Below are 26,840 nucleotides of genomic sequence, written 5' to 3'. Positions count from 1 at the left end.
GTAAGAACCAGGTGGTGACACTGGGTGGGGCTGCCAACTCGGCCGCGTGCTGGGGCCAGTGTTCCAGGGCCCGCCCACACTGCACTCGGTGGCACGTCACTACTTTCCTTGCGAGTGTCTGGTTTAAACTTACTTGGGGAAAATAAAGAAATGAAAGCCCCCAGCTTTGTAGGTTTGACTTGCAAGACTGTCTGTTCTCTGCCCAGGTACCTGCCGCCAGGTGAGCAGGGGCCTCGGTCGTGAAGTGGGGGTGCAGAGAGCCATGGGGTGTGGCTGATGTGCACTTTCTCTTGGGGCAGCAGGACCAGGGCTGCTTGCATGTTGGTTTCGGCTCCTGTGCACCCCGACACCCACCCTCCCCGGCCAGGCCTCCAGGGACTCCTCCTCAGCACTAGCACAGGCAAGGGCATCTAAGGTGGCCGTCAACATCTGGGGCCTCTGCTCTTCCCTCCGTGACCAAGCACTCCGTGGCGTGATTTCCGTTGTACGTTCTGAGTGAACACAGGGCTACCTATTTAATACAGCCTAGAAAATTCTAGAAAATTCTTTTCTGGGCTTCTCCAGGAAGGCCCTGTGTAGCCTACAGCAGGCCTAATTAAGCCGAGTCATTGTCCACAGGCCCAGGGACTGGAGGTGTGCAGCGGGCAGGGACAGGCCAGACCAGTGGGCAGGAAGCAGAGGGGCTGGGGGGCAGCACCGTGGTGGAGCCGGCCTCCCATGAGTGGAGCCCTGGGTTCTACCCTCAGCACCATACTAAAAATAAAATAAAATAAAATAAAGGTATTGTGCCCATCTACAACTAAAGAAAAATGTCCTCACAGATCCTGGGACATAGGAGCCAGGCCCCAACGTGTGGGAGCCGTTGCTGTGTCTGCCTGGCCAGCTTCTCCCTCCTGAGTCCCCTAGACCACTCAGAGCTACCTTGGCCGGGGACACATGAGCTAGCTGCTTGCAGGCCCCTCACCCAGCCCTCAAGTCCAGGCGTCCAGCCAACTCCAACGCTCTCCCACTCCCACAGGGAAGGACTCCTGAGCAAGTCACCTCCTTAGGCACAGGGACAAGAGAGTGACGCAGGTCAGACAAGCACTGAGTGCTCTGTCCCCTCACAGATTCTGCTGACTCCTGGGCCTTGGAGGTCCCCAGCCTTCTTGGTGTTCCTATGAACTGACTTCCACAGGGAGGGGGCCTCTCCCCAGACCCAGCCCTCTGTCCAGTGGCACACTGGCTCATGCCATGCAGCAGTGACCCTCAATGCTCCCACCTGCCTGGGCCCCTGAGACCCATCTCATCTCAAAGTCCACATGACCCCGCTAAGACGCCCGTCCTGAGCAGTGGCTGAAACCTTCCAGCTCATCGCAGGGCCACCAGGGGGCTGACTGTGGACACGGGGCTGGCGGTTCCATGCAATTCCTCACTTAAGGCTCACATCCAGCCTGTGCCAGAAAGACTACTGTGGCACCTGACAGAGAGGAAACCGAGACAAGGGGGGTTCTTTGGTCCAACAGAAGGAACAGAACTGAGGTCTGAGCTCCCATCTGAGCAGTCCAGAGCCCCTGCTGTCACATTTCCTCTGTGACCTGGAGGTTCCCAGCGAGCTAGGAAGGTTACAGCGTGGTCTGGGAAGGAATGTGGGTGGGCAAAGGGGCAAGGGGCACCTGGGCAGGGCCCTGGCTCACCTGCAGCAGCTCCAGGTCTGCAGGCTCCGCCTGGGTGGGCACCAGCTCCGTCAGCATCTCCGACATCACCCTCACGTTCCCACTCACCATCTCCAGCTCGCTGCGCAGCTTCCCGATCTGAAACCCATGGCCAGGAGTGAGGGAGCAGGGTCTGCAGCCCCTGGCGCCCGGGCGTGACACTGAGGAGCGGCCTGCCTGGCTGGCCCCCTCCCCAGGCAGCCTCGCTCCTGACTCTCGAGACACAGCCCAGCCTCAGGACCTGTGGTGGGCTTGTCCCCTAGCCCCAGGGCCCCGCACAGGGGCGTTACCAACCGTTGCCATCTCCAAACCCAGGAGCCAGGTCTGGAAGGCAGAAGCGGAAAGGCACAGGCTACAGGGAGAGAGGCGCCGTGTGGCAGCAGTGCGCCAGCCTCTCCTGGGCCCAAGGTGGAGCTAACAAGGCCCTGGGGATGGGGGCTCCTCAGGGAGGGGACAGGCTGCAGGCCCTCTCTCTCCAGGGAGAGCTGGGGCTTTGTCTCTCTCTCTCCTAGGAGGATGGGGACTTTGTCCCCCACTCCCTCCTGGGGGACTGGGATTTCTTTCTTGACCTTGGTCTGCTTTAGTGTCCCATGTGCCACTACCCTGAGCTTAAAACTCAGCTTTAGCAGTTGTCTCAATGACCAAAGGGAGCCAAGGGCTTGGGCTTGGGGGACAGCGTGACAGTAGCCTGAGGTGCACAGCGAGGTGTCTTCCGTGGCGGGACCTGGGCATTCTGTGCTCACAGAGGTTTGTACGCTGATCACCCCCATGAGACCTGCCTGCAGAACCCCTTCCTCACACATCGGCTCCTGGCTCCGGCAGCCACAGGACTACATCGTGAGAAATGCTGATGGACTCTGAATAGTGTGACCATGTCACAGTTGTCTTCAGAATATGAATGCCACCGGGGAAATTCATGACTGTGATAGCCCACCATTCATGGGCTGCTTCATAGGAGCTAGCACACGGGTTGCTGGCTTAACCTTGGCCACAGGTAGATGGCCTCCCACGTCTCAGCTTTCACAGACCAGGGACAGTCGGAGCCCCCGCTCTGTTCACAACACCTGAAACCTTTGAACCAGCGCTGTGGTGTGAGAGCGGGGAACGCGACACATCCAAACCACAGGGTCCTGACCGCAGGAGCCTGGGGGTCGCCCACCATACCCCTGACGCCATCACACGTTCCAGGGGACAAAAGCAGACTGTGAAACTAACCGAGAACCTCTCAGCGCTGCTTTGCGAGGACCTTCTGGTACTTGGAGGTCACCAGTCTTAACCTATGAGCTGCTAGACTGCAGGCAAGCTGCTCGAGGTCATAACCAGGCGGATGATTTTTGTTTAGAGGTGGTTTTACATTTTTAATATGCCTTGAATTATTTTGTCCAGTTGGCAAAACTTTTCTGGAGGTATCTATGATGCTGGGGTGATTTCACACTGGCCAGGAGATAACAAGGCAGAGGTTTCATCAGCTGACTCTGGAAAGGGCCCTGCGCAGGCTCCAGCCACCCAGAGCCCACCTGAAATGAGCAGCTCACACCAGTCCTGGCCTCGGCCAGCAGGGCTCCCGCTAATGGCTGAGAGGTCGTCTGAGATGGGCCACCCCAAAGCTGGCCAAGAACCTGGTAAAACTGCCCTAGACTCTCCTGCTCCACCTCAGAGCTCCCGCAGGAGGCTCGTGGAAGCAGGAGGGCGCCGCCGCGCACGGGCCACGTTGAGTTTCTGTGTTGCCCTTTCGGTCACAGCCTCCGTCAGGATGAGACCTTAACCGAGCACAGCACCACACAGATAAAAGGGGAGCCCGAGGCTGGGGGGGCTATGTACTTCTCTGGTGCTGCCTGGACAGGCAAAATGGTTTGGAAAATGTCAGGTCTCAGACAGACCTGAGCTGCCTCCCATGAGCTGTGTGCCTCTGGGTGAGTGAGTTCACTCTCTGAACCTTGCTCTAAAGTGGGAACAGTAGCACCCCAGATACTGACGGGGACTCCACCCCCACACCTGCCTGGACCTGAGGGCTGCTGGGGGCTCGTCTGCCTACCTGCTCCGGGGTTGGTGTGATGGGCGCATCGCTGGGCAGTAAGGCTGGGGTGGGCAGAGGGGTGCTGTGCTGGCTCAGCTCTCCTCGCTGACCGCTGTCAGAGCCCAGGGAATTCTGTCCTGATGATGTCTCTGAATTGAACACGGTCTAGGGGCAAAAGACAGTTGAGCAGGGCCTCCTGGAAAGGCCAGGCCACAGCAGGACCTGGGGGTGAGCCTGCCCTGCCCAGAATTTCAAAGTGGGGTCCTCCTCACCCTCTGGGGCGTGTGGATGGGTGACAGCATGTCCAGGTCGGTCATGGGGAACTCCAGGCCCTTTCTCCGCAGGTCCTCATAGACGGCGACGACGCCTGTCAAATCCGGGGAGCTGCGGAACGCGTCAGCCCAGGACTGAGAGGCGACAAGGGGACATGGCCAGTGACTACTGCTCACCTTCTTCCCTGTGAGCCTACCCCCCTGGCACCCTGGAGGGAACAGAGGCCCTTTCCCTGACTTGCCAGTCCTCTCATTACCACCTGCAGCCAGCGAGGGACAGAGTGACCAGGCTCGCCATACCCACTTCCACACCATCTCCTCAAGGCAAGCAGGGCCTGGTACCGGCCCCCACCCCCAGCCTGGGGCGAGCGGGACTCGGAAAGGACCCCCCCCACTCCTCCACTCTCCCGGCCCCGTCCCCGGCACACCCCAGGGCTCACCTGGATGAGGCTCAGCACCTTGTCGTGCACGATGGTGGGCGGGTTGTTCCTGGGCAGGATGGTCCTCACCAACACACTCTCCACGAAGTCCTGGCTGGCCACCAGCACGTGGAAGCGGTGCCCGCAGTTCTTCACACAGGTTTCCAAGACCTGAGGGCGAGAGGTGCCCAGGTGTGCCCCAGTTAAAGGAAGGGAAGTGCCCAGCCTCGTCCAGGCTCCTCCTGTGTCCCAGGTGGGAGGTGGGGCAGAAGAGAGGGGACTTCTTAACGTGCGAGGCGCCCCGGGATTGTGGAAAACGGGGGGCGACGCCAGTACTCGAGCTGTCTCCGGGGTGGGGAGGCGCAGGGGCTGGTGTGCTGGCTGCAGCCCTCCTCCACGGGTCAGCGGCCCTTGGACCCTGATGCTGGTCCTCAGCTGAACTGTCTAGAGGGGAGGCGGCTCTCCAAGGGGAAACCAGAACCCGAGCTGCCACACCTGGGGGGGCTGGGACAGAGTGTGCTCCTTCCTATGCCCAGCCTAATCCCCCTGGAGCCAGGACACCCACTTGTGCCCGCCCCTTCTGGGGCCTGGACGGGCTCAGGACGGTGGGCAAACCGGTTCTCAGCCCCTGGCACTGCCCTGGGTTCATTTTTTGGGGTGGCAAAGAGTCAGGCAACACCTAATTTCCTGCCACACCCACTCCCTGGGCCTGGGTTTCCTAAGCGCCTGTAGGTTCTCGGTGCCAGTGGCTCGAAGGTGAGGTGGCCTCTGTCTGCTCCCACATCACCATCACTTTGCCCTCCAAAGAGGAGCCCAAGGGTGGACTGTCTGCTGGGCCTGAGGGGAAGTGGCCTGTAGCAGACTGTGGTCCTGTCGTGTAGTGGATGGAGGGGAGGACGGATGGACAGACAGACGGGACACTCACCGTGAGAGCCAGCATCACCTCGTGGAAGTTCTTGTTCCCCACGATTCTCTTCTTCACTGCGCGGAAGGCATCTCTGGGGCTGAGCAGAAGGAAGAAAGACAGACTCAGGCAGAGGACCCCTTCCTCACGGAGGCTGCGCATCTCAATCCAGGGGGCCCTGGAACGCCTCGGTGCTCCTCCTCCCTGAGCTGTGTCCAGATGGGCTGCTCAGCAGGGCTCCCTGTGCGGGGCCCAGGCCTCCTGCTGGACGCTCCCTCTGGGGAGAGGTGCGAGTGCTTGTCCAGAGGCAGAACCACAGGCCTCCCCTGCAGCCTGAGCCTGGTCTGCACCGCGCCCTGCCCCGCGGCGTCTTCCTCACTGAGGCTAATGGCCTGCGGGCAGTGTTCTAATGCCCCGGCCTGGCCGGCCCTCTATCTGTCCATCTGGCCTTCAAGTCTGACCAAGCAGGGACCTGCCAGCCAGTGCTGATCCATCAAGGGCGACCCAGGGAGCCTGGAACCCTGGCACAGGTCCTGGGCAGGAGGGAAGGCGTGGGCAAGGCCTCCGGGGCAGACCAGGTGTGAGGCGAGCTGGGCCAGGGCCAGTGGACAGGACAGGACAGGGCAGGGAGGGCCTGGCCCAGCAGTTCCATGCAGTGCACCCTGGGTAGCTTCCTGCCCTTCCTGGGCCCTTGTGTGGCCACTGCTATACTCTGGGTGTGGAATGACCCCCCAAGGCCCATGTATTAAGGCTTGGACCCGGGGGGTGCTATTGGGAAGCTGCAGAAGCTTTGAGAGGTGGGCTTAGTGGGAGATCTTCAGGTCACTGGGGTGGGTCCCTGGTCTCCTTCTCACTCTTCTTTTGCTTTTAGGCCATGAGGTGAGCGGTTCTGCTCGGCTCTGGACTCCTGCCACCATGGGCTTGCCTTGCCAAGGCCTAGAGTAACCCCAGAACTGTGAGTTGAAATAAAGATTTTTCTCTTAATAAGCTGATTATCTCGGGTCCTTTGTTATAGTGATGGAAGCTGACTGGCACAGGTGCCGCTCTGGGGGCCACTCCAGGCTCCAGAGGGACTTGTCTCTGCTTCTCACAGCATGGCTGGAGGAAAGGGCAGTTAGCGCATGCTGTGCACCTGGGTGTCCAGCACCCTGCTGGGAGCCAGGTGGATGACAAGGAGGGCACAACCCAACGGAGAGACTGTGGCGATGACACTGAGACTGTCGACACGCAGGCCCAGGGAACGGCTGCCTTCGTTCACGGCCGGCCCTGAGCCTGCTGCCGTCCTGGGGTCAGCAGGGAGATGGAGCTTGCTGTCTCCAAGGACATGGCAGTGACCTCCAGCATCACATCCACAGGGCGCCAGCCTTTCCGGAGGCTCCACGAGGGAGGCCTTCTGCCTGTCTTCTCTCCTAGTCCTGCCCTCTGCCCACCATCCCCTCCATTTCACTTTGACAAGTTGAGACAAAGTGAGCATCAAGCCACGGACACGGACACTGGAGGGACCCAGCAGCCTCTGCCTCTCCTGACTGGGCCTCCACTCTGGGCCCTCTCCATGCAGAGTGCACCTGGCTGAGAAGCTCTGTGCGCTGGCTGAGGGGTCACTAGATCACCCCAGTAAAAACCAGAGAGGGACATGCCGACTCACTGAACACAGGACGCACCTGGCTGCCTTCCTGTGGCCACCACACCCCTCCCGCCTGTCCCTGCAGGGCTTTCCTGAGGACAGTGACTCCCCTCAGGGACTTGGGCTACCGTTGGAAGGATCTAGAAGAGCTTTTCCACGGAGGACAAAGACCTGGAGAGTGACAGGGCCTGTCCAAGGTCGCGTCACACAGCTGGCTGGCAAACACTAGTCAGAGGAGAGAAGCTGAGACCCTGACACCTCACATCACGTCCCCTGGCAGGGCTCCACAGCACGGGAACACCACGCCCGCTGCCCGACTGCACGGCAAGTGCTGCTTGGACCTGCCCTGCTGTGTCCAGATCTCAGGGAAGTGAACATGTGGCCCGTGTGCGCTCTTGCTCAAGAGGGAGCCTGCTGTCCCTGACGCATAGTCCACCCCTCAGGATGCAGAAGGGCTTCAGGCCACTTCCTCCTTGCCCTGGGAGCCTCCAGCTGGCCTTGTCCAGGGAGCTGCTGCGGCGTGGAGAGACAGTGTGGGTGGCAGCATGCAGGGACCTGCTGTGACACGGGGCTTTGAACCTCTTTATGACTCTCAGCCCCCAATAAAGGGACTGGCTTGGATCATGGTCCAAAAATGTTTGAAATGCTACATGGTCACCTAGGTGGGTTCAGAGGACCTGGCGGCCCCTCCCACAACAGGGCCATGAGCTGGGCGGGACTTTGTGGCTGGGATGGTGAGGGGCTGGGCGGGGCTGGCAGGGATGCAGGTGTGGGTCCAGCAGGTGTGGACTTCCTGTGGCTGGCCCTCCCGCCTGAGGGTCCTTAGCCCTCCGAGGGTCCTTAGTCCTCCGAGGGTCCTTACCCCTCCTCGGTCTCATTGATGATGTCGCAGATCTCCATGTTGAGGGCCCAGTCCTCGCCCTGCAGGGAGCCGTCTGTAGCCTTCTCTGGGGAGGAAGCAGCCACAGGTCACAGGTGTGCGAGGGCCCGAGTGGGCAAATGGGAAGAGTGGGGTGAGGAGGGAGGGGGACACAAGGCAGACCCTTCTGGGCCCTTAAGATGGGCCAGCTTGACATACGTTAGCCCAGTTGTCATTTGACTCTTGTGGTGGCCACCTGGGGCTGGGGGCACCCCTGCCCTTTGGCAGAAGAGAGGAAACCGTGGCCCAGAGTCTGCCAAGTGGATGAGCAAGGCCAGGAATCTAGGGGGCCTGGTCTCAGACTGCTTGTCTTTGACATGGTGACAGGGCCAGTATTCCTCTGATTTTGTAGAGTCCCCTCTTGACTGTATGTCGTTGGAGTTGGGAACCATTCATGAGGTTCAAAATGTAGAAATTTCCAGATCAGCATACAATGGAGAGTAGATCTCTGTGTCCCTGCCCCAGCCCCCCACTTCCTAGAGGGACTCGCTGTGACCAGCTTCCTCTGCAATCTCCCAGGGACCTTCTTTATATCGGAATCGAGGACGGCACTACCAACAGGTGACCCGTCCTGTCCCCTTTCAAGCCACAGTTTCTGCCCACCGATCAGGCTAATGAAGAATTGCACTGGGACACAGTGGTGGCAAGATGCACAGAGACACTGCCCTGCGGGCCCAAGACTGGCCCAAGAACGTTCTCAATCAGTCTGTCGAGGACCAGGAGGGCACCTTGGAGGGCAGGCTCATCTTTCAGGACATGCCCATGTTGGGCTGGGGACACTCCTGCTCTCAAACTGGGCCTTCCCCGACTCTGGTTTGGAAACTGACCTGATCTCAGTGCCACCCTTGGGTCCCACAGCCAGACAGATGGCTAGTGGCCCAGAACATGGTCAAGTGGCAGAGGCGGAAGGGCGTTAGCGCTCCCCCGGACTGTGGCCAGGGGCAGGGATGATGAAGGGCTCCTTTTTTTTTAATATTTATTTTTTAGGTGTAGATGGACACAACACCATGCCTTTATCTTTTTATGTGGTGCTGAGGAGCGAACCCGGGTCCCGCCCGTGCTAGGCAAGCCTCTTCAATCCCAGCCCTGAAGGGCTCCTTTGAAAGGGCTGACAGACGGACTTGTGCCTCCCACAGCTGTTTACTGAGGGTGGCTTTTATGTGCCACACTCGTCAGCTCGAGGGCTCACACGCCGACAGCCACACGGAGGGTCCAAAGGTGCTGAGTGAGTGTCCCTTTGAGCAGAGGGTCCCACCTGCTGCAGGAGGGGCAGTGGACACTCACACACGACACTCTCACGTCCCAAACCATGATGCTGTGTCCCCAGGAGAGGAGAGTGGCCATTATGTTCAGGGCGTGCTGGGGGGTTGGTTGGTTTGCATGTGAGGTGACCCCCAGAAGCTCACGCGTGAGACAACGCAAGAAGGTTCAGAGGACCAGTGATGGCGTGGTGACAGCCTTAACCCAATCAGTGCCTTGATCCCCTGATAGGAATGGCTGAGTGGCCACTGAGGCTGGTGGGGTATGGCTGGAGGAGGTGGGCACTGGCAGCTGGCTCTGGGGAAGATACTTTGATTCTGGTGAGTGGAGACCCCTCTCTGCTCCCTGAACATCACGTGCGCTGCTTCCCTCTGCACTCTCTTCCGCCATCACGGTCAGCCTCACCTCAGACCCAGAGGAGTGAGCCTGCTCTCTATGGACTGAGACCTCTGAAACCATGAGCCCCCAAATTAACTTCTCCTTTAAAGTTGTTCTGGTCTTGGGGCTGGGGTGTGGCTCAGCGGCAGAGTGCTTGATCAGCACGTGCCAGGCCCTGGGTTCAAACCAGGTATAAATAAAGATATTGTGTCCATCTACAACTAAAAAGTAATGTTTTTAAAAAATTGCTCTGGTTGGGTCTTTTAATCATAGCAGTGAAAAAGCTGACTGAAACGGGGGCTTTAACAGGCTCCGACTGGGGGACCACCAGAGGCCGGCAGGGAGCCAGGGTCAAGGGAGGGCTTGTGTCCCACAGGCCATGCCCAGCGGCCCTCTAGTCCCATGGGTCAGAAATCGTGGAGTCACCCCTAACTCCAGGCTTACGTAGCCTGGCCAAGGCCAGCTCCCAGTCTCCTTCCGTCACAGCCGTTCCCTTCCTGCTGTCCCCAAGCCGCCCACCTGTGGACAGCTGCCTCCGCCTCTCCCTGCTTCCAGTGGGCTCCAGCCCACCCATTCTCCAGGCTGCCCGAGGGAGCATCCTGGAACTCCCGAGCGCCCACACTTCCCCGGCCCCCACCTTCCATGGCTCCCTGGTCAGCCTGACCTCCAGGACCTTCCACGGTGATGGTTTAACCTCCACAGTGACCTGCAGCATCACCAGCTGCCCTCGTCTAACCAACCAGGAAACTGGGCGTTCGAGGGTCAGCAGCCTGGAGGCGGGTGGTGGCCTCCAGCGTGGGCTGAGGGCGCCTAACACTGCGACGCTGACCTGTCTCTCGCTGGGGGCTGGGAGCTCTTCACGGCCAGCGCTCTGCCCTTCCTGAACCTTTGCTTCCAGTGCCCCCAGCTGAAGCCTCTCGAGACCCCCCAGCACACCCTGAAAATGATGACCTCCCTCTTCTTCTGGGGACAGAGCACTGAGGTTTTGGAAGTGTTGGAGTCATTTTGGAAAGACAGCGACTGTGAAGGGGAAGTGGACATTCCCAGATGAGGGGGATCCCACACAGGAGGCAGCGGGGTGCAGGGGTCCCGGAGCACGAGTCTGGCGCTCCCCAGTGGGCAGAGCCACTGAGAAGGTGGAGATTCTGGGACTGGTGTGTGGCTCAGTGGCAGAGCCCTTGCCTAGCACGTGTGAGGCCCTGGGTTCGATTCTCAGCACTGCAGATAGATAGATAGATAAATAAAGTACACTGACAACTGAAAAAAAAGAAGATGGAGATTCTAGCCAGGAGGCTCAGGAGGCCAAGGCAGGAGGACCACGAGTTCAAAGCCAGCCTCAGCGCTTTAGCTGAGCCCTGGGCACGGACGGCAGGACTGGGCGTGTGGACTACTTTGGCACCAGCAGGCAGGCGTGCCAATCAAGGGCAGAATTCCAACCCACAGGAATCTGAGGCTGTCATGTTTTTAACAGTGACCCAGCTATTTTAAGAAGGGGCAATAAAATGAACTGGCTCCTGACCCTGACCTGCTGGCAATGCTTCAAGGACAGATGGGCAGCGGGTGTCCTTGTCTCCCAGCACCTGAGGGAGCCAGACCTGCCAACCCACGCCCCTGGGCGACTTGCTGCTGCCCCGGCCTGGCACTCCCTGGTTTGGGGTCACGGGGTTTTGGGTCAAGTTGGGGGGGCGAGTCCCAGGTTTGAGTGGGTCTGGCAGCCTGTCCTCTCTGTGGTGGGCCTGGTGCAGACACGTCCCGCTCAGGGGGCTCCAAGTGATCTTCCTAGCTTGAGGGTGACATCCCCTCCCCTCACGACAGTCAGGCCAAGCAGCGGCCCCGACTCTGCACGTGCGGCACCAGGCGGAGCGGCCTGCCTGGAGGGAAAGGGCAGCGAGGCGCAGGCGAGGGAGGGCTGTGACAGGCCCAGAGGAGGGAGGAGGCCACCACAGCCATGTGGCACCTGCCTCACTCCGGGCAGCTGCTGGGCACCCAGTCCTGGCCTGCTCCTCCCGAGCTGTGCCAGAATCCCAGGAGACATCCTGTGCTGCCCAGGAGGAGGCCGCCTCTGTGGGAGCTACAGGGAGCCACCGGCCACTCGGCCTTCCCTGCCACCGGCCACTCCAGCAGTCGCCCAGCCTCTCCCCGCAGGGCTGGCTCTGGATCAGGCCCATCACCTGCCCAGGTGGGACCACCACCTGCAAGCTCTTTTTCTCGAACATAATCTAACCAGAGCTCCTCTGTTTAAACCCCGTCTACGACCCCCAGCTGCCCAAGGGTCACAGACCTGACCTCTTCAGGGACCATGCTCCCCACCTCCTGGGGCCCGTTCTTCCTCGCCTCGGGCTCTATCCGGACCGCCACCCCTTATGCAGGTGCCAACAGTGCGTTCTCTCCCTCCCTCTCTCTCTCTCTTTCTTTCTCTCTCTCACACACACAGACACACACAGACACACACACACACACACACACACACACACACACACACGAGCGCTCAGCACACCCACAGACACAGATGCCAAGCTGAGGGCTCGGGGGCTGGTAACTTGCCCACGGCCACAGTTTGTGAGCTGCACAGAGTCTCCCCAAGGGATCCCCCAGGTTCATGTCACGGGTCTCTAGAACTGTGTCCAGGACCCACGGAGACGTGGGGGAGTAAAACCAAAGTGGCCTCACCCTCAGTGCAGATGCGGTCCCCTGGGAGGTGAAGTCACTGGGCAGGGAGGGAGGGCAGGTGCTGAGTCAGTGGGAGGGCCCAGGAGGCCGCAGAGGAAATGAGCGGCCACACCCACCCCAAGGCCTGTGTCAGCTTGTGGGCAGGCTGTGTCACTCCTCATCCTGGCCCTGACAACACTGAATAATGACAGAATGACTGGCCCCCGCTGAGCCAGTGTCACCACCCTGCACCCCAGCTGCTGGGATGAAGAGGTCTGCTGCTCAGCCGCCCAAGGGCTCCAGGACTCCGCCCGTTCCCCTTCTTGAAGGCCGCCTCCCCCCAACTCTCAGGAGGCGCAGAGGGAGGGTCACCATGTGGGGAGCGCGGGACTGAGCCTCCAGGCTGCCCGGGTGCAGTTTGATGTGAGGGTCACCCTGCCCCACCTCCCCCAGGACCCTCGTACACTGCATTCCACCCACCAACCTCCAGGCAAGGACAGAGTGGGGACGGGGTGTTTAAGGACATCGTGAGCTGTCACACCAACCCCAAAGCCCCAGGCTTCTTGCTAGAACAGGGCCGAGGCTTTCTTGGTACTTGCTGCTGAAAGTGGCCTTGATCATGACTCCTCCATGTCCACCACGAAGGCCAGCTGTGCTTACTCTGGCATGGACCTAAGTGACAGGGCTTCCCTCAAGTTAGGGGGGCGAGGCCCAGGTTTGGGTGGGCCTGGTCCTTCCTCCTGCCTCTTCCCGTGGCTTGGCTTCCCGCCATGCCCGGCCTGCTCAGCCTCCCTCAGGCTCCTGTGCCCTCAACCTGCCCTGTCCTAGGAATGTGCCCCCACTTCCCACGCCCCTCTCAGGCTCCTAGCCCAGCCCGAGGTGGGATCTCCAGCTCTCCGTACTTGGTGGCCTACAGTATGCTGCTCAGGCACAGCTGGCAGCCACTTGGTGGACTCCTAGAAAGACTCTCTGTCTCTCCCACAAGGCCACGGGTTCCTCCCAAGATGCTCAGTTCTCCTATGGAGGGCCCTGGCCCAAGGTAACCCTGTAAACCTGCACACCTGTGTCCTGAGCAGCTGAGCGGGCTGAGAGATTCGCCAGCACGATGCCCCTTTCGAACATTTATTTATTTTTATTGTTATTTATTTAGTTGTCAATGGACCTTTATTTTAGTTAGTTATATATGAGGTGCTGAGAATTGAACCCAGTGCCTCACACACGCTGGGCAAGTGCTCTCCCACTGAGCCTGAGCCCCAGCCCCGACAGAATATTTATTTAGATGAAGTTCTTGCACCTTTTGACACTCATCAATTCCTTGGTAGCTGGTGGGTGGGAATTCTAGTCTTTCTTTCAACTGGAATATTTTTTAAAGTTCCATGTCTCTCTTCCACCTGTCCTCCAAATTAATACCATCAGAACCAGGACCACTCCACTCTGGAGGTGGCCTTCCAACTGACTCCCTGGACACAGACTAGCTGCACTGGCCACCAGGAAGCTCAGTCAGGAAAGGCAGCTTGGGAACCTGCACCCTGCCCTCACCTGCACGTGCTGGACGCTGGACTCACTCTTATTATCTCCCCCGCAAGGACCGTCCGCAATGGCCTCACTGCGTTTAAAGACATGCTCACTGGCTCATGGTATTTTGCTTTTCTAGTCTCCCTTGCAGCTACTGATAGCCCCCAGACACAGGTGGTACCCCTCAGGGGCTCCTGGGCTCTCCTAGTAATAGACACAGGAAGCTGGTGCCCTTGGTTAAGCTTCTGGTTGCCAGGGTGGATCCAATGTAAGGGGACAGGACCCAGGAGGAGCTGTTACCGATCAGACTCATTCTGGATGGACACGTGTTTACACCAAGGGAAGCCCCAGAGGCCCTTTGTTCCTAAGGGCAACAGTGAGGAGGAAGAGTTAGAAGCATGTGGTATGGACCCAGACAAATCCCACTTCAATCCTGGCTTGAGCACCTACTAGCTGAGTGGCCCTTGGTGAATGTCTCAGCCTCTCTGTGTCTTATTCCTTCCGCAGAAAACCGAGCACTTGCCTTCAGAGTATGTGAGGTGAGAGGGTGCATTTTAAGCACATTTTGTCCACTGAGCACAAAGCACACGCCAAAATGAATGTGATCTGCTACAAAAATATTGTCCACGAATGATCTTTTGAAAGTTTCAAGTACTCCCATAAAAAAGACTTTATATATTCACAGCTAGTGGTAGAGTGCTTGCCTAGCATGTACAAGGCCCTGGGTTCAAACCCCACCACTAAAAAAGAAATAAATAAAAAGAAAAATTAATTTAAAATTAAAGAAAGAAGTTACCTATATGCAGGGGCCAACTTCTTTTTTTTAGCCTGCATCTTGTCTTGAAGGCTATTTCTACATGGAGAGTTCTTTCCAGACCTAGCCTGGAAAGTTCCACCAGCTTCCTAAGTTGTTGAGCTGACCTTCCTCAAAACTCTGGCGCCTCTCCCTGTCATTTTTTAACCACAGGCCACTAGAGAACCCTAAAATACCTTGCAGAGGGTATTACTTTCGCAATCCACAATTTTCAACTTGGTTTAACTAACTATAGGACCCAACTGAAAAAAATGTCAGTTAGACAAAGGAGTTTTTTAAAACCACTCACATAAGAGGGAGAAGGCTGTGCAGGCCAGGGTGTGATGGCCGCTCCCCTCTCCCAGTGCAAGAGGCTGGAGGGTGGAGAAGGGGCTTGCATTAGGGTCCTACACACACACACACACACACACACACACACACTCTCTCTCTCTCTCTCTCTCTCTCTCTCTCTCTCTCTCTCTCTCGGGATGTTGATTGATTGAGGGAATTGGCTCATGTGATTGTGGAGACTTGGAAGATCCAAAATTTGCAAGCAATATAGGCTGGAGGGCTGGAGGCCAGGGCCAGGTGCAGTTCAAATGCAAGGGCAGTCTGCCTGCAGAATCCCCTCTTGTTCTGGGAATCAGTCTTTTTCTATTAAGTCCTTCAAGTGATTGGACAAGGCTCACCCACATTTTGGAGGGCAATCTGCTTCAAAGTCTACTGATTTCAATGTTAATCTCATCTAAAAATATCTTTCCAGAAGCATGTGGAATGTTTCACTAAATATTTGGGTACCATGGCCCAGGCAAGTTGACATGTAAAGTTAGCCACCACAGTGGCTGTACTGTACCCAAACAAATTCAAGTTGAACAGTGGATACCACTGTCTGTCCTCAATTCTCAGGCTCTGTGGTCTGGCTGGTCCTCTCCAGTCCCTGCTTCCCCTCAGGAGCTCCCCTCTGCACTTTTTGGGTGCTCTATTGATTGCCAAGTTTCCCGTGTCCTTTCCCTATGAACCTCACCTGCCTTAGGTACACAGATGGGAAAGGGAGGGACCGGCACCTGAACCCAGCTCCTCTGAGGTAGAGGCTAAGCTTGGAGCCCTCGTACAGCTGCTAAGACCAAGGCACCAAAATGTGTCACTGGAAAACCCAGTAGGCCAGTTCCCGGGCAGACATCAAGACACTTATAGACGGACATTAACTTTAATGTGGGATAGGAAAAAACCAGGAACTAGCTTCATCAAAGCCATGACTACGGGGATATAATTACACAGGATAGATCAAATTAAAATAGGCGAGGCAAATAAAGCAAAGATGGACCCAAATAAAGGTGGCATGCGGGTCCACGGATCACGAGTGGGACTACAGCTGGGTGAGCACTGGCCAGCGAGGAGGGGGGGCTAACCTGCCCCAATCCCGCTTCTCACAGGGGGATGGCCCGAGCTAATGAGAAGACACTGAGGTGTTTGTTTTCGCTTTTTCTAAAACCAGAAGAGTGGAAATCCTTTCCAGGACTTTACTCTTATTTCTCTGAGCTCAGTGAGGGAATAAAACCTATTTACCAGTTCCATCCAGAGTCAGGCAGAGAGGCCTTAATTCCCAAGTGAGACTCCACCCCACAGGCTGAAACCTGACCTGTGGTGAGGGAGGCTGCCTCCAGCCCGGGCTCAATCCTCAGGGACACAAAGACCCAGAAAGAGACCAACACAGGGCTGCACTGGAGTCAGGGCCCTGGACTGGCACCTTAGCTCTGACACTAACTCTGTGCCCAGGAATTGACAACAGTGAGCATCACCATGGTACAGTCACCTCCAGTGCGCAGGCCCCAGGCCAAGGGCTCCACAAGGCCGCACATAGCAATCCCCTCTGGCAGGTGCCATTATTAGTCTCGTTTTACAGATGAGAAACTGAAGAACAGTTTGGCCAAGTAACACGCCCCATTTAACAGAGCTAGTGAGGGTCCCTGGGTCAAGTTCACCCTGGGCCTTACTACTATGCTTTCAGCTGGTGCTAAGCCCTGACCCGGCATTCCATCACCAGCCTCCACATAGAGACCTGGGCTCTGATCTGGCTCCTGCATTTATGGGTCAGAAAACAGAAGCTTTAAGATGAGAGGACATCTCAGGGACCCTGTGGATAGGGGTACAGATTCTGACTCGGAGGGCCGAGGGCCTTGGCACCCCCAGCCTGGGTGCTCTGGGACCCCATTTTGAGGAGCACTGCCTTCCACTGTTCTGCCTCGGCCAGCTGCTCTGATCAGAGAGCTCAGCCACCTTGGAGTCCAAATCCAGTGCATGTTTGAACGCCCTGAGAGTTATAGATGGTCTTCATGATTCTAAATGGGTACGATAAAAGCCCACGAATATTTCATGACAGGTGAAAATTACACAAACTTAAAATCCCAGTGCCATAAATAAAATTTTATTGGAGCACAGCCAGGCCAGTGATTCACCTGCTGTCTAGGGCTGCTTCTATGCACTCATGGCCACGTGGAGCGGCTGTGACAGAGACCAACCATATAGCTCACGAGGATTTACTATGTGGCCCTTTAGGGAAAAAGTTTGCAGACCTTGGTTGCATCCACCCTGTGAGGCAGGAGGAGTCCTCTGTGCAGGGCCTTCTTCTCCGGCCCCTGTTTTCACACCTCTGGGATGGGGAGCTCACTACCTTGCTGCACCGTGAGCTGAACTCTGCCTGTGAGGTCGCAATGCCCCCCTGGGCCTGTGCAATCAGGTCTTTCGTCTAAAGAGCCATCAGTTTCCTTCTTCCTCTAGCACTGTCCTTCCTCACCAGTCCTCTGGGAAGGACAGGATGAGTGGTGGTGCCTTCATGTCACAGGTAGGAGATGGGCAGTGGTCAGGGAACGACGCATGGGAGGACCAGACCTGGAGCCTGCTCTCCTGTCCTTACAACATGGCTTGAATGCCACTTGGGCTTCTAGTCCTGCCTCCCCAAAGGGCCCCTGAAGGGGGGTCCCTCATTTCTGATTGCTTTCTGCGGCTCCCCTGGTGAGGACTTCGCAGACCATCGACAGTTCTGACTTTTCACCTCTCCCTCAGCTACAGGGCTGTCCCAGGCTCTGCATTCTTTTCTCCTCCCGCCCAGCATCCACCACCCAGGCTGCTGGGGTGGTGCCTGGGGACTGCCTGTATTCAGTCTCTGCAGCTGGCTGTCATCAATCTGCTGGGATTTGGACCTAAAGTGCCAGGGGTGAGCTGACAGCCAGAGATGAAAAATGGGATTCTTGGGTTGACTTCTGACATCAGCCTATAAAACATACCAGGAAGACTTATAGTACCTGCGAAGAAGAGGGCTGTGTCTACCTTACCGATTACTAAGGAGCTGGGCTTCTCTTGGCCATAGGCTGCTGCCCTGGGATGTTCTCCTAAGAAGGGCGAGTGCCCTGGAAGAGTGTGCAAACCCATGGGCATGTCCTCCTTTGTGGGGGATCCTTGTGTGGACCTGCGGGGCCATGGCGGTGGCAGGCGCAAAAGCAAGGCTGGGGTTGGACTCTGGCCCCAGGAGCTGTGAGACTCTGGCAGGGCTTCCTTGGCTCAGACTTACTTTTGGTGAAATGGGAAGCAGCAGAAGCTCACAGGGTCACCATGAAGATGAATACCAAGGACCCCAGCAGAATGCTCTTTACTCTCAAAATGTCACTTTTCTACTTTCTTCCCTCCTGGTGCCAGCATCATGCTGGGTGCTGGGTGGCTAGATAAGTGGGGGGCGGTTCCTGCTCTCAAGAAGTCCAACCTAGCTGAGACAGACTCAAGAGGACAGCGGTGTCTCCGTGTGATGATGGAGAGCTCATGCTTCCACACACCTGCGCTGCACAGGCACTATCTGGGACTAGCCTGCTCCGCACTGACAGCCACAGCTTCAGGGATTCTGGGAGGCAGGAGCCTGGGAGAGCGGGAAGCAGTGACTGGACCTGAAGGGCCCAGGGAAGGCCTCAGGGAGAAGGATGAGTAGAGCTGCTCAGAGAGGAAACAGGAGCAGACATTCCAGGCTGTGTGTGGATGGTAGTCAAGTGCCTCTCACCCTAGTGGTATCATTAGAAGCCCCTGTCCTCAGGGATGCCAGTCCTACAAGCTTTCTTCTCATGAGGGTAGGTCGGTCGGCAGATCTGAGATTATTTCACTCCTGTGGCAATTACATAATCCTGTGGCCATTACCACACGGATGAGTCAGTAAGACATTAAGTATGGAAAGAAGGGCTTATCTAAGATGCCACTTTCCCAGTATGGATTTAAGTTTAAAAGTCACCAAGAAGAAGAAAGAACTTCAGGGCCGTCATGGTTACTTCATGCAAGACAGGACCACACCCAGACTGACCCTTTAGTGTCCCTTTGGCCTTGACCTGTGCTGAGGAATGGGCACCTAAGAGACCTACTGCCGGTGATCTCCAGGGATTCTGGATCCCCACTCGGTGGTATCTCAGTAACAAAGATAAAAGTTATTAAGAATTTCTTTCGCATAGCCCTGGCCACGTGCTGGGCACTGCTTCTGGACCTCACGTTATTAACGAGTTTAATCTGCACAAGTCCAAGGAGGCAGGGATCATTACTCCCTAACGACTATCGAGAAGCCCTGAGCACAGAGGCTCTGCTACATAACTCCGTGTCCTGGTGACAGGGCGCGGAGACACTCAGTCCCCAGCAGGCCCCGAGCCCTGGGCTCCTGCGAACCGCACGTCTGGGCAGGTGCTCTCTGCACAGCCACCTGGGGGCCAGGGAGTCCGACCCGTGGTTTCCGAGCCCAGCGAAGGGCTCTAGAAGCGGGGTCGCTCGGTGTAGCAGAAGAGGCCCGAGCGTCCTGAGCCTCGCGCGTCCGGAGCCTCGGGTCTGCGAGACCCGCCGGCCGGTCTCCCTCAAGTCGTCTCAGGCGCCAAGCCCTAGCCTCCCAGGTCAATCGAGAAGGGACGTCTGATCCCGCTCAGGTATCCACGTCCCGGCAGCGCGGCGAGCCAGGAAGCAGCCCGCAACAGTCTGGCAGCGGGGCCCGCAGGAGAGCACGCGCGGGAAGCAGTCCACCCACCAACTCCTACCCAACCACGCTGTCCCTTTAACCCCGAAAACTTTCTCCCTCCGCTCGGGACCCCAGCACGCGCACATTGGCTGAGCCGCGCCCGCCTGGACCCGTCCGCTCTCCTTTCCTATTGGCACTCACAAGCATCCATCCCTATCCCGGCTTCCTAGTGGCCCGCGCTATTGTCAATCAAGGGTGGGCGGGGAAATGGGCGGGACGGCGACACGCCAGCCTTATCACCCTCCTAGCCTCCCAGCGCCGAGACTGGGGACCTAGAGGCTCCCTGGGGACCAAAGCCGAGTGAGGAACACTGGGGAGGGGCTGTGCGGGGCTCCAGGGACTTACCGATGCGCTGTCCCACCGGAGAGCTGAACGGGTTCCCCAGGAGAAAGTCCATCGCCGCGGCTGCCGCTGCCACCAACCCCGGGAATCAGCTGACAGCAACCGCCAGCGCCACCGACCCGTCACGTGACACGGCGGACAGCCCGGGGGGAGGTGCCGATGGGGGCGGGGCCCAGGCGCCGAGCCACAGGCCCCGCCCTGACGGCGAGGAGGGCGCTCTGAGATCGACGACCTCGCCGCAGCCCCTCGGCGTCGGCGGACGTCACGCATTCGGAGGGCTGGGGCGGGGCTGGGACCAGGGCCCCTAAGCCACGCCCCTAGAGCGCTCACCTGGCTTTTAGGGGCGTGGCCTAAAGGTGTCAACACCTCTGGAAGACTGACCTGAAGGTTAAGGAGACTGTCTCTAGGCCTGGGACCTCGCGGAGACTACACACCTGAGAATGGGGCTCGCCTGCTCCCGCCTGATGATAGGACTAATATCTGATGTCAGGTTTCCCGGCTCCAAGTGCGCCCCCGCTTCACCTGCCTCTACTTAGGACTGACAGGCTAGCGAACAAGATGTAGTCAGGAAAGGGCGCGGTGGCACTCTCTGCCATTAATTTACCTTGTGATCCAAACAGCGAGCTCATTTTCTCTGGATACTGGAATTAGATCAAGGACTCTTAACCAATTTATTTTATTTTATTTTTTTAGGTCACAGGCTCTTTTGAAAAATTGAAGAGGAAAAAAAGACAGTGATCCAATTTTGCTTAAAACATCAGGGAGTTTAAAACCTAAATTAGGACTATGTTAGTCACTTCTGTGATTTGTTTTATGTATCACTTGTTTGAGCTGCCATGGGACATTTTTTTCTGTATAAAACTGTTTTGAAGTGTTTCAATAATGTTCATAAGACTTGTAGACAAGTGCCCTTCCCCCTACCTAGATAGCTCCATGAGGGCTGGGATACTATGTCTTTTGGGATCCCTACAGTCGTCTAACACAATGACTAGCATATGTCAATTTTCAGTAGTGGTATTTGGATTATGAAGGGGGATGTGTACATTTAAGATGAATTTCGTAAGTTACTTTCTATGTCTTTCTTTATTTAAGCACATTGCTTGGTTGTTTGGAGTATACCGAACATGAGATTTTGGATTCTTCCATTAACAACCTTAATATCCCCATACTGGATGGACTTGCTTGAAGTTCTTGTAAGGTTTATTCTTCGTGACAGAAAATCAGAAAAAAACCCAAATATGCCTAAATAGGAAGCAGAATTGTATTGATTCCATGCATACTACATAGCTATTAATACAGAAAAGGAAATATGTCAATTTTATCAAAATAGTCGATAGGGATATAAATGACAAAAGTATAATATTTATTTAGTTGTAGATGAACGAACACACAGTATCTTTATTTATTTTTATGTGGTGCTGAGGATTGAACCCAGTGCCTTACACATGCGAGGCAAGCACCCTACTCACTGAGCTACAGTCTCAGCACCCTGACCAAAACTTTTTTAAAGTGTACTAATAAGAAACAAATTTATCCAGTAAAAAGTCTGTTTTAGCTGGGTGCAGTGGCACATGTCTGTAATCCCTGTGCATAAGGGTCTGAGGCAGGATTGCAAATTCAAGTCCAGTTTCTACTACATAGCAAGGCCCTAAGCAACTTACAGAGACTCTGTCTCAACAAAAAGGGCTGGAAAAACTAAATATTAAAAAAAATTCTCTCTCTCCTCTCTATCAAAAAAAGAGTTGTCAACTCATAAGATCTACAATTTTGGGGCTGGGGATGTGACTCAAGCGGTAGTGCACTGGCCTGGCATGCGTGTGGCCCGGGTTCGATCCTCAGCATCACATAAAAACAAAGATGTTGTGTCCACCTAAAAACTAAATATTAAAAAAAGGGCTGGAGATGTAGCCCTAGTGGTAAAGTGACCCTGGATTAAATCTCTAGTACAACTCTGCTGCCCAAAAAACCCCCAAAAGTCTGTTTCAATTTAAATTTTTCCTTTTAGTGTTGTTATATTAATATTATTCTTTATTAAGGTAAAAATCTTTAAGTACCTTAAGACTGACATACTACATAAATGCAATCTATATCCTTTATGTACTTTTGGAGAATAATCAAGATACAATGCCTCCAAAACTTAAAGTCAACAGAATAAGAAGAGTGAAAGCCTGCTGAACTTCTGGATAAGGATAAGATCTCATCTGTTTCTCTATAATCAGGACTGTAGAAAACAGGATTTGAATTTGAAAGTAGGTTGGGGTAGAAAGAGCCTAGGTTTTGGGGTAGCTGTACCAACGTTCTTATTCTTTTTTATTACATTTATTTGTATGTGGTGCTAAGGATCGAACCCCACTGTAGCTCAGTGCCTCACACATGCTAGGCAAGCGCTCTACCACTGAGCTACAGACCCAGCCCCAGTGTTCTTATTCTTACTTTGCCACTTACTAGCTATGTAAACTTGTGAAAAGTACTTTTCTGCATTTTTCTCCTCACAGACAGTAAAGGGGAATAACATTCAAAGGCTTTTGAGAGGATAAGGGGAGACGAAATATGCACGTCAGTCTCACAGTCCTTCCCTGTTTGACAGTCTGTTTCTTGCTGCTTCTTCATAAGATGTGGTCTTTTAAAAATTTCCTTGTGTGTGTGGCACTGGGGACTGAACGCAGGGCCTTGCATGTGATAGCCAAGTGCTGAGCTCTACCCTAAGACCTATTTGTGACTTTTAACATCTTATGTTCACACAGACTTTTTACCTTGAAAAGTCAAATTTCCATATAATCAATGTTTGTAGTATTACTAAACTTTGATGTCAGGCTGGCTGGCTGAGGCTTGGAGATAGGGAGGTGAAATTACTCTATTTTACAGATGAGACTTTGGAAGCCTATATAAAGGTTAAGTGACTTAGCCAACATCACTAAGCTCAGACAGTATTGAAACAGCATGAAATGTGTCATATTTAGCAAATTATACAGCTATGACTCTTACCCAAGATTGATGGATCTTTTCTTGAATTAGGCCAAAACCAATGTATAAAGTTTCGTTGCCAATAAATACAGTCACAGCTATCAGTTACTGGTTTTGAAGTTTATAAAAGAGAACCGGAAGCTCTACAATATAAAAATTAATACAAAACACAGTAAGATATATTTTAGGAAAATGGTTGAGATTAGAAACTTGACCTCTATTCCATTTTTTTAAAATTTTTTTTAAAGAGAGAGAGAGAGAGAGAGAGAGAGGAGAGAGAGTGAGAGAAAGAATTTTTAATATTTATTTTTTAGTTCTCGGCGGACACAACATCTTTGTTGGTATGTGGTGCTGAGGATCGAACCCGGGCCGCCCGCATGTGAGGAGAGCGCGCTACCGCTTGAGCCACATCCCCAGCCCTCTATTCCATTTTTTTAAAAGAAAATTATAGTAGCGTAGAATGTGAAAGGGGTTTTAATTTTGTAGCAACTATGATTAGCACAAATAGGGAAAAGACAGCTGAGACTGAACTACAAATATTAAAAATGTGATTTTTAATAATATAAGTACAAAATTTTATTTCTTTATACAACTGTAATGGGATTTGGATCAAACCACTAGAATTTATTTAAAAAACAAAATAAAACAATGATATAAAAACTGCAAGAAGGCCCGAATCCAAAGTTTTTCCTCTAATAGTACCAAATACCACAAGGTACAGATTATTATACAAATGTGTACAAATCTTAAATACAAATACAATAGGACTGGGTTTCGAAGGAAAACAAACAAAAAAGTGGGTCCTCATTGGGATTTCATTCATGTATACAAATGACAGTGGCAGGAGTGAGTTCTTTCTGTCCTACCATGTCTCCCTGCCCCTCCCTGATATCCTGTGTCGGAACAGGAAACTTGCGCGGGACAGATGAGGCATGGCACAAGGTTCTGACACATGAAAACAAGCTAAGATTTCTGCTTCTCTTGATTCAATTCCTAAACATTCCGGTTTCTTTCTATTTCCTGGATTAAATCTTAAAACTGCTCTGAGCTGAGAAAGGGACTAGGCAGCCAGATGCCTCTGGGAAGCACAACCCTGGTAACACTGGTGGAAGAAAGGAAGGAATGAATGGGATGCCTGCTGGCTGCACTGTCCCCAGAGGTCACTGTGATGCTGTCCTGCTCTGTCTAGGCCGGGGAGGAAAGCACAGTTGCCTCAGAGCTTGGTTTTGGCAGGGAATCTCACACCAAACAGAAACCACCCTGAAGTGTCCGACTGTATTCTTTGCAACTGGGAGGCAGGTCTAGGTCTTTGGAAATAAGGGGAGCTGGGAATGGTAATGTTTCTTTTTATTTCACTTTCTCAACATTATTGAAGGCCATGAAGTTCTTTATAGAGAATTAGAATCCCGACATAATGATTCCTTTTTGAGGTACAATACCTTGAAATATAGGTGATTTAGAGTTTTTGGAACAGCCCAGAGGAAGGGAGGATGAAATAATAAATCTGTATCTTCCACATGCTGTTGCTGGTGGAGGCTTTTGTTATTAAATTATATATACATAAATTTACAGGATAAATTAAAATCTAAGAAATTTCAAAGAGTTAAATACACATAATTAAAATACACATTCACACACACACACATATAAATAAACCTACATGAGAATTGAGTACTTTTTTTGCAACTCACTTACATGTGGAACACAGAACACTGTGTATCTGCCCACCAAGGGAACTGTTAAGATAAACCCAAGAACCACGCTGGGCCAAGTCTACCTTCCATAACCACCAAGCAAATGAGCAGCAGGATTTCTGAGGACTTGGTGGCCAACCTAATGCTGCCAATGAAAGATACCAGCTCTTGGTTTTACAAACCAAACACTCTGGTCAGCTAAGAGAATACATGCAGGTCCAACGGTGGCACCAGCAGCATCACCTTCTCCAAGGTATTTTTGCTGCCAGGAATCGCACAACTCCTTGGCCTCTGCTGAGGCTGCCAATGGTACCAATGATTACGATAAAGCTTGAGACATGGACACTGTACAGTAGGACTTGGAATGAACCCCCTACTTAGTCCATCTAAGCCACCTTAATAGCCACAGTGGGAATGAGCTCATCACCTCCCACCTCCGTCACTTCAGATTGAAAGCCTTTGTACTTCGGGTCAGCTGGCACCCTCCCATAATCTCTCTTATTATATGTCTGACTATTAGACAGGTAAGGCAAGTGGTCAGTGATGGGTCTGGAGGTACAAATGAGTTTGGGGAAAAAAAAATCACATTTTAGCTATCCATAAGGAGATGCACGTGGCACCCAGAACAAGCCCCCAGCCCCAAGATACACTGATTTTTAAGGCAGATTTACCCACCACAAGAGAAGAAAGATCCCAAGCCCATACTCATGCCAAAGATTCCTCTTGGCTAAACCTTTGCCATTTCATAAAATTATTAAAAGCAAAGTACTTACAATCCTATGTATATATTGTACATTACATATATACAGATATGTATATGTATATATATATGTATAGATATAAAAATGTAAAACCTACACCCAGAGGCCAGCGAAGGGGTTTGAACAGTCATATATACACAAACCTATACACAAAGGGTAGGTGAGGCTTCTGCCCCAGGAGTCTCCGCTGTCACAGTCCAGGCATGATGTAAGCAATGTTGTCTAGCGTGTTTGACTGCAAAACAAGGAAAAAAGGTTCAGTTGAAGGGTACTTTACTGTGATTTCTTGAGATATGTTTTTTTGTTCAGGGAGAGAGATGAGACAGAAAAGGTGAAGTCAGAGAACACAGGATAAGAATGATGATGGCATCCTGCTGTTTGCAGGAGCTTTTCTGCTGACTTCTCCCATTAATCCCAGTAAAAACAGAGAAAATTCCTGCACAGTATATAGAAGAGTAAATGGGAAATGCAGGAATTATAGCACCTCAAGGGCTAGACTTCCTCTCTCTAACGTACCAGTTTGGGAAATGGCATATTTTCTAGTTTCACTAAGCATAACATGCATTTGGTAAAACAGAACTCATTCCATGGGCCGTGCGCAATGAACCAGAAAGCCCTAGGAGTCTACCTGACAGCACCGGTTAAGGCAGGGCCTCTCTGACCTCCTAGAGGTCTGGCCCTAAAAGTCTAAGGAACACTCACCAAGACTTGTTTGGGACAGCCATTCAATTCAGGTAGTTGTGTAGTCAGACATGCCAAGGGGCCAAGGGCACAGATAATGGAATCAAGAAGCACTGACAAACTGCCAGACACTGCCACCATGCCCTGAAAGGAGAAGACATTAACTCAAATCACACGCTTGATGCTCTCTCCATTTTCTGGTTAACTTCCTTCTGGTTTTTAAAATCCTGGACACTTCTAATCACATGACATAAAACCTACAGCACAAATGGAAAGTTTCTCTTTTAATTACTCTAAATACTTTAAAAGGATACTTCTTACTATACATTTTCAGGTTTTCTTTCTATATTCCTAATCCATTTTATCTTCTATGTGTCCTGGGAAAGTCACTTGACTCCCTTCTCCTGAACCGTGAAAAATGCCTTCCGTACTCCAGAGAGATACTGGGAAGATCTGTGAGATCTGTCATAAACTCCAAGAATATAGCTCAAATATGATACTATGAAAACCCTACAGTCCCACACAATATCATTTACAGAAGCATATATGTACTTCTCTACAAATGTAGTATTTTCTTTCTTTTTGTTGGGGGGGGCTTGTTTTGTTTTTGGTCTTTACTTTTTTTGGCACTGGGGATCCAACCCATGGCTTTGCACATGTGAGGCAAGCATTTTAGCACTGAGCTACATCCCAGCCCTATGTGGCTTTTGATAGCAGGTAATATCATTCTAGGTTAAATTGTTCACTCTCAAAAAAAAAAAAAAAGTACACTTGGGGGTGCTTGGCACACACTTGTAATCCCAGCAGCTCCAGAGGCTAAGGCAGGAGGATTGTGAGTTCAAAGCCAGCCTCAGCAAAAGCGAGGCGTTAAGCAACTCAGTAAGACCCTGTCTCTAAATAAAATGGTAAGGGATGTGGCTTA

The 26,840-nt window shown here is 53.4% G+C and overlaps 2 protein-coding genes across 6 annotated transcripts in view; both read right to left on the bottom strand.

Moving 5' to 3' along the window:
* Positions 1–20,629, bottom strand: part of TOM1 (target of myb1 membrane trafficking protein) — a 32,094-nt gene extending 11,465 nt beyond the window's left edge. The window contains exons 1-7 of one of the 2 annotated variants that reach the window (XM_081309331.1): positions 19,822–20,573; positions 7,793–7,877; positions 5,328–5,406; positions 4,424–4,573; positions 3,984–4,118; positions 3,730–3,876; positions 1,677–1,793 (exon numbers count right to left, since the gene is read on the bottom strand). In XM_081309331.1, the coding sequence (XP_081165457.1) occupies positions 1,677–1,793; positions 3,730–3,876; positions 3,984–4,118; positions 4,424–4,573; positions 5,328–5,406; positions 7,793–7,877; positions 19,822–19,873 (765 nt within the window). In that variant the 5' untranslated portion in view covers positions 19,874–20,573. Of the gene's footprint in view, positions 1–1,676; positions 1,794–3,729; positions 3,877–3,983; positions 4,119–4,423; positions 4,574–5,327; positions 5,407–7,792; positions 7,878–19,821 lie in introns of both variants that reach the window. The other variant, XM_081309332.1, reaches the window with a different exon arrangement.
* Positions 20,630–23,222: 2,593 nt separating this feature from the next.
* Positions 23,223–26,840, bottom strand: part of HMGXB4 (HMG-box containing 4) — a 36,903-nt gene continuing 33,285 nt past the window's right edge. For 3 of the 4 annotated variants that reach the window (XM_081310648.1, XM_081310649.1, XM_081310650.1), the window contains exons 10-11: positions 25,940–26,062; positions 23,224–25,472 (exon numbers count right to left, since the gene is read on the bottom strand). In XM_081310648.1, coding sequence (XP_081166774.1) covers positions 25,428–25,472; positions 25,940–26,062 — 168 coding nt within the window. In that variant the 3' untranslated portion in view covers positions 23,224–25,427. Of the gene's footprint in view, positions 25,473–25,939; positions 26,063–26,840 lie in introns of all 4 variants that reach the window. The other variant, XM_081310651.1, reaches the window with a different exon arrangement.

The sequence above is a fragment of the Spermophilus citellus genome (genome assembly GCF_964194105.1).
Source record: "Spermophilus citellus genome assembly, chromosome: 10".
Classification (NCBI taxonomy): Eukaryota; Metazoa; Chordata; class Mammalia; order Rodentia; family Sciuridae; genus Spermophilus; species Spermophilus citellus.
Note: the sequence above shows the minus strand (reverse complement) of the source record. Positions and strands in the feature narration are given on the sequence as shown.